Genomic DNA, 14,489 nt, shown 5'->3' with positions numbered 1-14,489 from the left:
GGTCTGGCGGTAGCACTTTTAGCTGTAGCTTAGCATAGATCATTGAATCTGATTAGACCGTTAGCATCTCGCTCAAAAATGAGCAAAGAGTTTCAATATTTTTCCTATTTAAAACTTGACTCTTCTGTAGTTACATCGTGTACTAAGACCAACGGAAAATGAAGAGTTGTGATTTTATAGCCCGATATGGCTAGGAACTATACTCTCGCGCTGCGTAATATCATTGCGCCTGGTACGGCAGCAAAGTTCCTTGATTATTACGCCGGAATGAGAGTATAGTTCCTAGCCATATCGGCCTAAAAAAATAGCAACTTTTAATTTTCCGTCGGTCTTAGTACACGATGTAACTACAGAAGAGTCCAGTTTTAAATAGGAAAAATATAGAAACTCTTTGGTCATTTTTGAGCGAGATGCTAACGGTGCTACCGCCAGACCCGGAGATCGGCTGAATGGATTCGAAAACGGTAAAACTCGGTTTAACTCTAGGGGAGTTGGAAAATGAGCCTATTTTCAAAAATAGTGTTCCTTTAATGACAAAGTTCTTGCTGGTTGCCATGGCGTTGCTATGGTGTCCTGCATTTATGTTTACATGCTGTTATGTACTTTCTAAGGTGTTTTGAGTTGCTTTTCTAGGGTGTTCTTGGCGGTTGCCATGGAGTTGCTAGGGTCTTCTCCATTAATGTTGCCACGCTGTTATGTGGTTTCTAAGGTGTTTTTGGCGGTTACCAAGGTGTTGCTAAGGTATTCTGTATTTATGTTGGAACGCTGTTATGTTGTATTGGGTTGCTTTGCAAGGGTGTTCTTTGTGGTTGCCATGGCGTTTCTATGAGGTTGCTAAGGTGTGCTGCATTTATGTTGACACGTCATTATGTAGTTTCTAAAGTGTTTTGGGATGTTGTTGTTTCTAAGGTGTGTTGGGCTGCTACAGTGTTGATAGGGTGTTCTGTGTGGTTGCCATGGCGTTTCTATGAGGTTGCTAAGGTGTTCTGCATTTATGTTGGCACGTCGTTATGTAGTTTCTAAAGTGTTTTGTGTTGTTGTTGTTTCGAAGGTGTTTGGGGTTGCTAAGGCATTGCTAAGGTGTTCTTGGTGGTTGCTAGGCCGATTGTGTATCAGTTTAGTGGTTTACTGTGGTCAGAAGTTACCTGGTCGTAGATGGATGTTAATCTCTCTCGGTGACACCTGTGAGCTGCTGATAGTGGCGTTTACTTCCACTTTCACATTTGGGCTCTCGATGAATGCCTCTTCACAGCCCCGGACTCGCAGGTCAGACACAGATCCGCATCGCTGACTTACATGAGCCCCGTCCAGAAACTTCTGTCAGAGTAAACAAACCATCAGACAGGTCAATGGTCACTGCAAATGCTGGCTGTTTAAAGAAACAAGGTGACTGCTGTGTAGGGTGGCCTTATTTAAAGTACACAGAGCGAGCAAAAGCTCTTTAGCTCAGCGATTGTTGCTGAGATGTCGTTCAGGGATTAGTCTGACCGGTGCCGAGCACCGCAGTGACTTAATGAACTTATTATCTTTACCACAATCCCAGAAATATGCATGACTTTCTTTACAAAGAAAGCATTTAAATTCATTGTTTGTCCCAAGAAAATAAACATTTCAGTGATGGAGAAAGTTAAAACTCTATAAACTGACTGACTAAGGCCTGACCAAACACAACCATACTTCAATGGACAAGTGTTTAAGTATTTAATTTGCTTATTTTTTGAAAGGACTGACTTTTTATTAATAGTGTGAAAAAATATTTATTTATTATTATTATACTATTATAGTATTTATTAATATTTAGAAATAGCTTTTAATTGTATCTTTTCAGTTTTCATTTGAATTTTTATTCATTTTGATACTTTTTTAAATTTCTATTTCGCTTAAATTTATTTTAATTTTAGTTGCAGGCTTGACTAAACCAAAACAAGCAATATAGTATTTGATTTACTCATTTTTGGAAGGACTGCCTTTTGATTTATAATGTGACAAATAATGTCAAACACAAAGGAATGTGTTTAACAAAATCACTAAAATATTTCTTAAATACTTGCCCCAGTTAAACCGGTGTTATTTTACTATTATTTACATACTATTGTAGTATTCATATTTTCAATTAGCTTTTCATTTTATCTTTTCAGTTTTCATGTTCATTTTTAGTAATTCTGTTATGTGATTTTATCATTATCATTTATAAGTTTTTTTTTTTATATTTAGCTTTAATTTATTTGAATTTTGGTTGTATTATTTATATACTATTATAGTATTAATTAATATTTTGCTTTTATTTCTATATTTTTGGTTTTTATTTTAATTTTAGTTTACGCTTTAGTAATTTTGTTATGTGCTTTTATAATTTTCTATATAGCTTTAACATTTAAAATTTTTTTAGTACCTAAAATTATTTCGGTTAATTGCAAAGTTTTCAAATTTTTTAAGTTTAATTTTTTTATGTAATGTCAAGGTGCTAAGGCGTTCTGCATTTATGTTGACATGCTGTTATGTGCTTTCTAAAGTGTTTTGGGTTGTTGTTGTTTCTAAGGTGTATTGGGCTACTACAGTGTTGATAGGGTGTTCTGGGTGGTTGCCACGGCGTTGCAATGAGGTTGCTAAGGTGTTTTTTTTGTTGTAATTTTAGTACCTAAACTTATTTTGGTTAATTGCCAAATTTTCACATTTAAGTTTAATTTTTTTTTTATATAATATTTAATTAAATTAATTATTTTATGCATTTTTTTATGAAATGCAGTTTCATTTAAACATTAACTTGGTCTCAGATGTTTATGAAATAAAATAGGCACAAATTAGTAACAGGTGAACCTTATTGGTATCTATTTCATGTGCAATTTGTCTTTCACGCCAAGAAAAAAAGGTACAAAATTGTCACTTTCCAAAGGTACTTTCAGAGCACTAATATGTACCATTCAGGGGTAAATAGGGTACAAAGACGTATATTTATCTTTTGTACCTTTTTTTTTCTGGGAGTGTATGGGCATATCAGCAGTTTCCGCATTTCTATTTTATGGGTTCCCACGATCACCGGTGCATTCTGGGGCTCTAGTGCTTTATCACTAACAGACTAAACACGAGCACTTCACACACTTACAAACCTCGAACAGTGTGCCGAGGTACAACGATAGCAGCTCACACACACACACACACACTACCTCCTGAGAGCACCAAGCGCATTCAGGGCCGCGTCTCAAACAGTCTTCACATGTGGAGATGAGGGAAGACAAGCATCGGTTATCCGCTGAACACAGAGACAGAGACATTTACACATGAATGAGCGAGCGTTCACATCTTCAGCGGGCCTTTGTGTCCAACACAGACCCTGTCAGGACAGAACAGCACACTGTTTGGAAAGAAACTGTCTCCGAAACATGAACAAATCATGGCACTGAATGTCAACGTCAATCCGAATATTAATTGCGAGAAGCAAAAATAAATATCTAGATAAAACAGGAAGATATTAATGTGCACAACCAAAAATGCTATATAAACGTTCTTTTATACACTGCTGAAAAAAAAGATGGTTGGCTGGCTTTCCAGCCTGGTCTGGCTCCAGCTGGTTTTAGAGGGGTTTTGACCAATTATTTAGCTGGCCAGGCTGGGAAACCAGATGATCAATCAGCTAAACCCAGCTATGGTCATTTGAAACCATGTTTAAACTATGTTTTTTTCTTCCAGCAGGAAAATCCCATTACAGTCGCTATATAGTATGGGGCAAGTTGTCACAATAGGAGCCTGCTGGTTACTGACACTGATTTCAGTAAAACACCTGTGTTTAAATCCTACTAAATACTATCTAACACAAAAATAATAATGGCATCATCCTTAACATTTAAAATGTATTATAGGCTATTAAATGCTTTTCAGCAACTGGAAAACAGCCTAAATGGGAAAAGTGACAACAATATCAAAGCCATCAATGGGAGCTGATAAATAAACTACACATTTATGAGAAATTACTGTTCTGACTCCTACTTTAACGTATAGCCTACTAGCGTGGTTTAAGTGCTCACTTGTCACCAAACCAAACTACCCAAAATGATACTGGAACATGTGGACACTTTTAAACCAACATAAAAACCCCTGTGGGAGAACAGAGAGTTCTGACTCGAAACCTTGTTTTTATTGAGCCATAAACCGCGTGACAACTTGCCCCGTGTGTAAACACTGACATTTCCATTCATTGGCATGAGTTCGCGATCTTGGGATGCGTCCGGCTACACCATGACATGGGAAAAACAATGAAACGCGCTGTGAAAGGGTTACGATCGACAGCCAAACTCACCCGAATCGGACCTCACGAGCAGCAGCAGCAGCAGCAGCATGCGAAGAGCAATCAGATCACAGTATGAACGCATGCAGGAAGTCATAGCAGCATTGAGAGCGCGTGTATGTGTGTCTCCAGCGTTTGTACAGCGACTGAAAATCCCCCGGGAACACGTCAGAACCTCATCCGCGTGAACAAAGGAGGGCGATTCGCTTCACCCAACAACCTCCTAATCCTAATTTCCAGATTCAGATTAAGCGCGGCGGAACCGCAGTGCGCGCTTTTTGTTGTCATTGCGCGCTTTTACGCATCGGACGCGCAGGTGACGCTCCGTGTCTGGCGTCCGCGGTCTTCTTGTACCTTCGCGCAAAGGTCACCGTCCGCGCGTAATCCCTTAAAGGTGCTCGGCGACACTACAACGGCATTCATTGCTGTTCATTGCAGTGATTTTGAAAGTGGAGCTGATGAATGCCCACCTATGTGAGCCCGAACGGAGTCAGGCAGCGCTGAGATCTGAGATCAGCCTACTGTACCAGAGGAGGAGCAGGAATTTTAATGCTCGCCCTGCGCTTTTCTTCTGTGTAAGAATGAGAGGTTGTTGGGTAAAAACCTGGCAGGGCTTGAATTGAACTTCTCTGCGTCTGGGAGGAATTTAAACAATGACGAGTACATGGCTTTTATGTATATATAAATACACACACGTGCATGTATATATTTCAGAAAAATATGTTATGTTGATATATGAAATATATTTATATAATATATACATGTAAATATTTTCAAAATATATACTGTATGACAATTATTATTTATCGATAATAAATATACACAGTACACACACATGTATTATGTAAACAAAAACTTTCACTAATATATATATATATATATACACTCTTAAAAATAAAGGTGCTTCACGATGCCATAGAAGAACCTTTTTGTCTAAATGGTTCCATAAAGAACCTTTAACATCTGAAGAACCTTTCTGTTTCACAAAAGCTTCTTTGGGGCGAAAAAAGTTTCTTCAGATTATAAAAAGGTAAGAGAGAGATGGTTCTTTAAAGAACCTTTGACTGAATGGTTCTTTGTGGAACCAAAAATGGTTCTTCTGTGGCATCGCTTGAAGAACCTTTTGAAGCACCTTTATTTTTAAGAGTGTATATATACAAGTCAATATATAAAACGACTCTTTTAAATGACTCTTTTTTGATATAAAAGCTACTTAAATGCTTGACAATCGGTTTTATACTTCCAATACTTGTTCTTTTTTAGTTTTGCTGACTTTTATTACTCTAAAATGTGGACGGTACTAATAATGAAGACTGGCAGGCCGTGTATTGAGTGTGATTGTAAGATTTCTGTGTGTTTCTCATCCTCCCCCATCATAGGTTCTTCTCTGGCCGCTGTTTTTCTTGCTGGTCGGTTAGGCTTGAGGCCACGCTGGTCTGGTTTAATCTTCCTGCCACAATATATCACATTCCCCTGCTTGGACCGTGGGTCTCTCCGCTCGGGCTGCCCGCTGACCCAACGGGGCTTTTTGTCAAACTCCCAAACAAACGGTTCTCTCTGGATAGCATCACGGTTATTTTCTCTGCCATGACATGTTTTGGTTAAAGCCTTAAAAGGCCAGTGACAACTTCAATATTTCACTTGCTTTGCGTGCTGTAAAACACTCCTGATGATTTCAGTAAATCAACTCACACACGCTCCGTTCCAAAACCTAGTGAGCTGCCTACCGAGACAGCCTTTTAAAGGCATCATAGCAACCATCAAGACTTTAGAATTCTAAAGCATTTTAGAATGCTTTCGATTTTTAGAATGCAAAATTGAATTTAGAACTCTCAATTTTAAATGTACTTCTTCATTTATATGGGAAACTAAAATTTTTAGTATATTTTACCCAATATCTGTGTCATTTTATGCTTATTTGAGCATTATCAACATGCTAATGTCCAACACTCCAACACTCTCAAGTTTTGAAACGGACAAAGGGAAGAATGTTCTACATAAAGGTCAAAGGTCACTCAAACTCGGGCTGCCATACCTCACATGGAGGAAGCATCAGAGGTCACAGCAGCAAACCGGCCGTCTCTACAGGCTTCTCGCAGGTTTGCATGTTGTTTAAGAGCTTTTAAAGCAAAACGTTACGTGCAAAAATACCACAGTTCTAGTGCGTTGCTATGCATTTGCTAGGATGTTTTAGTTCTCAATTCTGGTCCTTAAGTTGATATAAAGTAACTATTAAAATAGTAATTAATTTGATATAAATTGTCATATTTAAAATTGCTAAACTGAGTGCTAAATGTCTGTTGCAGTGTTATTTTAGTATCACTGAGATACTATTATATTTTATTATTTTACTAATATTTTGAATCAGTTTTTATTTTTCTATTTTCATTTTAGGGTCTTTTTTTTTTAAACAAGTGAATAGTAGCACATCAGAAAGAAAACTCAATCTGAAATGCTTTACATAAACTAGAGGAATCTTAGTGATATTTTGCTTTGCTTTGAACAGCCTTGAGATCAAGTTTAGATCATCATTGTAAAGGTTTTTCGCAGATCTTTCCACTTTACCTTTAGAAAGGGGAAGATGTACAGAAATCCCCTTCTAGATGCTTCTGTGTTTATCATGCTGTGAAACTAAACCCCTACATATTTATAGATCTGAAAATGGAAACACCCAAGCACTAATTCTTCATTAGCGATTAATTAATGCTTCGTCACATGGTCTAAACAACTATGCATATAGACTCAGAGCAACAAATGTCATACTTCACCCCAAAATCAAATTAAATTATATTTTGCATTGAGAAAACAAATCCTATTAAATAAAGCCTATATCTAATAACTACAATAAAGCATATATAACATTTCATTGTATTATAATGTTATTTTCATGCCAATTAAGCACATTTTCCATGCATATTCTCATAAACGCACTCTAAGAAAAGTCTGTAAAAAATAGGGGCCAATGTACTCTGTTAATACGAAGAGATTTTCTGTATTAATTCTTGCGCAGGTATTTTACCTGTATTTTGAATTAAGCATTGCATTGTGTTTTAGGGTTAAAAGAAATGTGTGTAAACTCAACGGATAATGTCCTGACAAACAATTACGGATTTTTTCTTACAGTGTGCATCTGAAGATTATTATTATTATTTATTTATTTTTTTTATTCACAACTTGATGTTGACTTTTTTGATTATATTATACTGTACTGCAGTAAAAAAAAATACTTTAGCACAATTATTTATTATTTATTTTAAAATGTTAATACTATACAAACAATTTATCATTATTGTTTTTGCAATAAGTAATGAGAATGATATTTTTCAATTTATGTCAAGAATTAGTGAGAAAAAACTGCAAAAATGCAATGCAAACAAACAAACAAAAACCAAAAATAAACTTTAAATCTAAAAATTTAAGAAATTATCTTCAATATAAATAAAATATAATATTAATATAAATATAAATTCTTATTTGATTTTGGGGTAAAATAAAACTTGAACATGACAAATAGAATAAAATATTAAAATATTTTTTTCACATTTGTTTTGTTTAAAATTTCATTATAGCATATGGCATGGCATAAAAGAATTAATGAGAAAATAATGTCACAATGCAAAATAAATAAATAATTAAAACTAAAAATAGGCTTTAAACCTAAAACATGTGAGAAAATGCTTAAATATAAATAAAACAATAATATATTTATAAAAATATAAATCCTTTTTTATTTTGGAGTAAAATAAAACATGGACATGGCGAATAGAATAAAATATTAGTATATTCTCGCTTGATTTTTGTTTTGTTTGAAATCTCAACCATCACAGCACATGAAATATGTTAAAATAATATTTTTTAAATATTTTAAAACTACATCTTTGGGTTGTTTTTCATATTTTCTGTGTCTATGTCATGCTATAATCTAATGTCACAGAAAAGTCAAATCAAGTCACCTTTATTTATACAATACAGATTGTGTCAAAGCAGCTTTACAGTGTTAAACAGTAAAAACGTGTGCTGATAATGCAAGAGGACAATATGAAAACAGTCAGTTTTTCAGCTAAAGTCAGTTCATTGATGATTCAGTGCTGTCATCCTCCAGTTCAGCTCTCGTCCAATAGTGTCTGTGCAACCAGTCAAGCGTCCCCAACTAAGCAAGCCAGAGGCGACAGTGGCAAGGAACCAAAACTCCATCGGTGACAGAAATAGAGAAAAAACTTTGGGAGAAACCAGGCTCAGTCAGGGGGCCAGTTCTCCTCTGACCAGACCAAACCAGCATGGTGTGGTTTAATTTCAGGCTGCAACACAAGTCAGATTGTGCAGAGGACTCGACAGGTTCCTGTGGTCTTGTGCTGATGGCCAACGAGGTCTTCACAGGGGATCTGTCTCTAGGGTTCCTCTAGTTGACAAGTCTTGTGTATAGTTGACTGCAAGTCAAATTGTGTGTGTGTGTGTGTGTGTGTGTGTCACACACAGCACACAGAAACAACTTTCTAATAAAGTGACCAAAACCGCCTGTTAAGTGATAGACGAAACTGAAACTTTTTATGCTTTTAAAGTTGAAATTAAAGGCAATGTGGATTCGTAACCTTCGTAAAACATTCGTAAAACGATTAAAAAAAGCCATGATGTACAGAACATCACACAAAGATATAGAAGAAAATGTATAAAAACATTTTGGAACAATAAACCTATAAAATAAATAAATAACTGCAGAATGGCCACACTGCAGAAAAATCGGCTAAATTGCCTGTGCAGCGCAACATCGATGCACCCAAAAACTATCAAAAATTAATTTACAGAATTAAATTAGAACAGAATATACCTTTCAGATAAATAAAATTAAAAATGAAATAAATAAATCCCAAGGTGCAGAACAAATGTGTACAAAATGCCTAAAGTGCAGGGGAACATATATTCAAAACACAAGCCACAAATAGTTACATTGGATAGCCACGAGTGATCAATAAATAAAATAAAAATAAATAAATCTTATTTTAAGTCCCTGCTGCCAAGATGCTCCTCTGTCAGTCACGGATCATAGAAAGTGAAACTTCAATCTGTCATAGGGGTGGTTGGATTTATTCACGCATGTTAAAAATATTTATTAAAAGCTTCTTTTCACATTTTTATTTACAGCATTGTCATAATAGGCTGTATATTAACTTACTGGGAGAAAACCAGTAGTTCTATATGAAAGCAGACATCTCGCACCCCCATATAGCCAAAATGGCATGATCCTCGTTTCATAACACCTCTGCGAAGATTCGACAGTGACACTGCTAGTCAGGCTCCTCCTATTGAAGCATCGAACCTTTGTCTATTCAGGGTCACCTCTACTTCAAGCTGCGCTCTGCTCTCTTTAGGGTGCGAGTGTGCTCGTTATACCATGGTGTCAGACTGTTTTCCATAACCTTCTTTAAGCTTAATTTAAAATAATGTAATCATCAGGTTTTAGCCAGGTTTCTGTCAAACAGTTATGATCTGTGATCATTTCATTTACAAAAAGCGCTTTGTAAGAATGGATCTAATATTCATTAAGCCAAGCTTTATCATTTATTTATCTGGTTTTTATTTGTTGAACATCAATGAAATTGTTACCCTTAAATTTGTTTGGACGTTTTGTGTCCATTGCATTAGTTTTGTGGCAGAGATTTAGCAGGCCGGCTTACAGCGGTCTAACCACATGCTGGACTTCACCAGCAGAATGCAAGCCATCTCCTTCCGTTCCCACCGGGTTTCATGTTTGTGGTCTTCACGAGTGCATACCGTCACATCAGCCTCCTGGGCTGAGCGGTCAACCACTACGCTATGTGGAATCGCTGCGATTTCATCATCATACGGCCATAATTGAGGAACACGGTCGCCACACTGTGACGTAAAAATGAGTGGGTTCAGTTTTCAGAGTTCGTCTTCAGAGACGGAGGCTTTTGTGCTGATGTGACCTTGTATGGTATAAAATCTAGTGCACCACAGAGCGGTGAGACGGTGGTGAGGAACAGGTTGTGAGTCCTCAGGGCCTCAGATTGACCACACGACGGAAGAACAGCAAGTGAACGAGAAGATGAACTGAGTCAGACGCGTAGGCTTTCACTGACAGAAATTCCAATTAAACAAATGTCTGAGGAAAATTACATCTGAGCCATAATGAAGACTCAGTGACATTTACGTTTTTGTTGTTTTCTTACCAGAATGACTTAGAATACAAAACACTTGCTAAAATAGACGTTAAGCTCAGTGCACATGATTTTTTTTTCTTTATGTCATTTATGATTGTTTATTGTCAATAAGAGGCATGTGAGGCCAGTCTGTGGGACTTTCAATGCTTTATATTAGACTGTATGAGGATGAAGTCAGTTTGTGGACTGCTTGTTTTTGCAAACCCAAAGTAAATTTGTGAATACAAATGTGAAGGCAATGTTAAATAATGAGATATTTGTGTTGCGAATCAAACACCAGTTGCTGTGCTTTCACTGGTAAACTTACATTAGCTTGAGTCATCTTAAAGGTGAAGTCCGTCTTTTTTATACTCACATTCAAATATTTGGGGTCAATGCAACTGGTTTTTGAAAGAAATGAATACTTTTATTCAGCAAGGATGCATTAAATTGATCAAAAGTGATAGTAAAGACATTTATAGTGTTATAAAACATTTCTATTTCAAATAAATGCTGTTCTTTCAAACTTTTTATTCATCAAAGAATCCTGAAAAATAAAATGGATCACGGTTTCCACAAAAATATGAAACAGCACGACTGTTTTCAACATTGAGAATAATCAGAAATGTTTCTTGAGCAGCAAATCAGCATATTAGAATGATTTCTGAAGATCATGTGACACTGAAGACTGGAGTTATGATGCTGAAAATACAGCTGCGCATCACAGGAATAAATTACAGTTTAACACATATTCACATAGAAAATAGCGATTTTAAATTGTAATAATATTTCACAATTTTACTGCTTTTACTGTATTTTTGATCAAATAAATGCAGCCTTGGTGAGCAGAAGAGTCTTCGTTCAAAAACATTAAACTTCAGAATTCTTTCTTATACCATAGACTTGAAGGACAGATTTACAGAGTGTCACAGAATATATCTTTTCATCATGGCAGTAAGTCCTGACTGGACAAACACCACTCTCATTTTCATCAGAAGTCAAGGTGATTTTGCCATTCCAGTTGCTATTCCCACTAATGGTGCAGAAATTACACACTGCACCTTTAAATAGATGCTGACTTTATAGCAAGGCTTTGTGTGATGAGATTTAGTTTAAAAGCAAAAGCTATTTGGAATCATATACAGTATGATAATTGTACTGATAATAGCTGCAAATCCTATATTATGTAAGATTGTATTATCAGTAGTGAATATTTTTTAATATTCTCCTGTTGACCTCTGAAACAAAACTAACAACTAGGTGTGTGGGCCGATCTGGGACAGCTGTAATGTACCTTTTTCTTAGGAAACCAGTAACTATGCATGAAAAACTGGGAATTCACAGTCACCACAGTGAGGCGGACGATATCCTGCCGCCGTAGGATTACACAGCATGTGGCCACAAGACCATTGATTTCTGTGAGGGACACACGAGGTAAAAGCATTACCCCCCAAAAATTTTTATTTAAACATTTATTTTTAATATTCTAAGGACATTAACATGTATAATTTTCTTGTGATTATAATGTTATTTAAAGGGTCCTAAAATGTTTCATACAATGTACTACTAACTTTATATTCACCTAAAATAAAACGATTTTTGAAAGTTTATTTTTAATAGGCTATTCTAAAAACATTTTCTCTCAACATTGAGAACTTTCATCCAGGTCAGATAACATCATATGGATGTTCTGAGAATGTTGTTTTAAGAATGCTTTCTCTCTATGTTATCAGAAGTATATAAACTATTAATATAATAACGTCCCAGAAACATTACTTTAAGAAGATTTTGTCCATAAAACTTTTTAAAAACGTTATAGTGAATGGTCCCTGTTAGCTGGAAATCCACAGCAAATGTCTTTCTTCAGAGCCTCTTTGATCTTCCTGAAATAAATGAAGAAATAAATGTTGTGGTTTTTCATTACTCCATGTAATCCACTTCAATCTCCATGTGTTTTACTGTGGGGGTTTCTGTGATTTCTACGCCAGCAGGCACATGCAGGAGTCTGAGGGACTTTCCTCTGGAAAAGAGAAAGTAAAGCACTGTAGGAGATGATTCCCGATAGCACCTTTAATGATTCCTGTTTTCCCGGACACCTGTGAATGTTTGAGGAGCGAGCAGTGGTGCGTATCGAGCTCTGACCACTAGAGGTCTTTCACTATGACACCTGCATGGAAAGGGGAATCACAGCTTATGCATCACTCAGCAATGAGATGACAGGACACTCCATGAACTTTAACGCTAATAACATTACAGTCAAAGGTCTGTCAGATTCCACTGTGCATGCAATAACTATTTTTTTTTTATAATAAGTTTATAATGTATAATTAACTTTATATATATAAAAAAAAATAACTGATATAATATACTGCTGGATGTTATTTCTGAAAAAAAAAATGCATAATTGATTAAGAGTGTTATGAGCGCCATCATGTGGAGAAAACGTTTTATGCTCTTTTGTCCAACATCACGAGATTGTGCTGTTTGAGTTTGAAATATATTTTTTAAACCAGTCACTGCTGGAGAAAAGTGTTTATGATATTTGACTTTTGACTCAAACAACATTAGATTTACTGTGATGTAGCTCATGTAACAACTGGTCACTCTTACAGCATGCACTCTTACTGTAAGCCAATATATTAAAATAATTCTATATAGTGTGTATATATACTATACTATATTCTAATTAGTGTGTGTGTGTGTGTAAAGAAAATAGTATTATTAAAATAACATTATTTATTGCCAAAATATTCTTACCTATTTATTATTATTATTTTTTTAATTATTATTACCTATTTATTAAATGCACTGACACGCTTCAGCATGTCTTTTCTATAACTGGCCTCTATTTTGTTCCATTTCTGTCATCAGAGTTTCTGCGTAGTTAAATAGGCCACAAACTTCTTGCTTACATTTCAGTGAAATATAAACCACTACCTCAGATGCTACACAGTTCCGTTCATCACGATTTCACCCAAAGCACCTTAGTGGGCACTTCCTGCGGTCTCTGGAGATGCGTGGGTCACTCTTCTCCTGTGTGGGTGAATAAATAGTTAATGAGGGCCTTGTTTACTTGGGCGAATGGACACTGACACAGCAGATGTCACCTGAGATAGTCTGAGATAAGACAAACCAATGACACACACACACACGCTTGTTTTTCTGTCAGAGTGGGGACTTTACATTGACTTCCATTGTTTTATACCAAGTTAGTGCTATTTTATAACCTCTATCGATAGACAGACAGACAGACAGATGATAGATAGATAGATAGATAGATAGATAGATAGATAGACAGACAGACACACACACAGACAGATGATAGATAGACAGACAGACAGACAGACAGACAGATGATAGATAGATAGACAGACAGACAGACAGACATAAAGACAGACGACAGATAGATAGACAGACAGACAGACAGACAGACAGACAGATATAGATAGATAGATAGATAGATAGATAGACAGACAGACAGACAGACGATAGATAGACAGACAGACAGACGATAGATAGACAGACAGACAGACGATAGATAGACAGACAGACAGACGATAGATAGACAGACAGACAGACGATAGATAGACAGACAGACAGACGATAGATAGACAGACAGACAGACGATAGATAGACAGACAGACAGACGATAGATAGACAGACAGACAGACGATAGATAGACAGACAGACAGACGATAGATAGACAGACAGACAGACGATAGATAGACAGACAGACAGACGATAGATAGACAGACAGACAGACAAACGCATAGACAGACAGACAGACAGAAAGACAGACGATAGATAGATAGACAGACAGACAGATATAGATAGATAGATAGACAAATGAGATAGATAGATAGATAGATAGACAAATGAGATAGATAGATAGATAGATAGATAAACAAATGAGATAGATAGACAGACAGACAGACAGACAGACCGACCGACCGACAGACCGACAGACCGACAGATAGACAGATAGATAGATAGACAGACAGACAGATGAGATAGACAGACAGACAGACAGACAGACAGACAGACAGACA

The 14,489-nt window shown here is 36.2% G+C and overlaps 1 protein-coding gene across 1 annotated transcript in view; it reads right to left on the bottom strand.

Moving 5' to 3' along the window:
- LOC107568809 (integrin beta-6-like) overlaps positions 1-4,814 on the bottom strand; it is a 39,767-nt gene extending 34,953 nt beyond the window's left edge. The window contains exons 1-3 of the mRNA XM_016254800.1: positions 4,295-4,814; positions 3,165-3,250; positions 1,146-1,317 (exon numbers count right to left, since the gene is read on the bottom strand). Of these exons, the coding sequence (XP_016110286.1) occupies positions 1,146-1,317; positions 3,165-3,250; positions 4,295-4,379 (343 nt within the window). The 5' untranslated portion in view covers positions 4,380-4,814. The remainder of the gene's footprint in view (positions 1-1,145; positions 1,318-3,164; positions 3,251-4,294) is intronic.
- Between the last annotated feature and the right edge of the window lie 9,675 nt (positions 4,815-14,489).

The sequence above is a fragment of the Sinocyclocheilus grahami genome, unplaced genomic scaffold (assembly GCF_001515645.1).
Source record: "Sinocyclocheilus grahami isolate Dianchi unplaced genomic scaffold, SAMN03320097.WGS_v1.1 scaffold1282.1, whole genome shotgun sequence".
In the NCBI taxonomy this organism is placed as follows: Eukaryota; Metazoa; Chordata; class Actinopteri; order Cypriniformes; family Cyprinidae; genus Sinocyclocheilus; species Sinocyclocheilus grahami.
The sequence above is the reverse complement of the archived record's forward strand: the minus strand, read 5'-3'. Positions and strand labels throughout refer to the sequence as shown.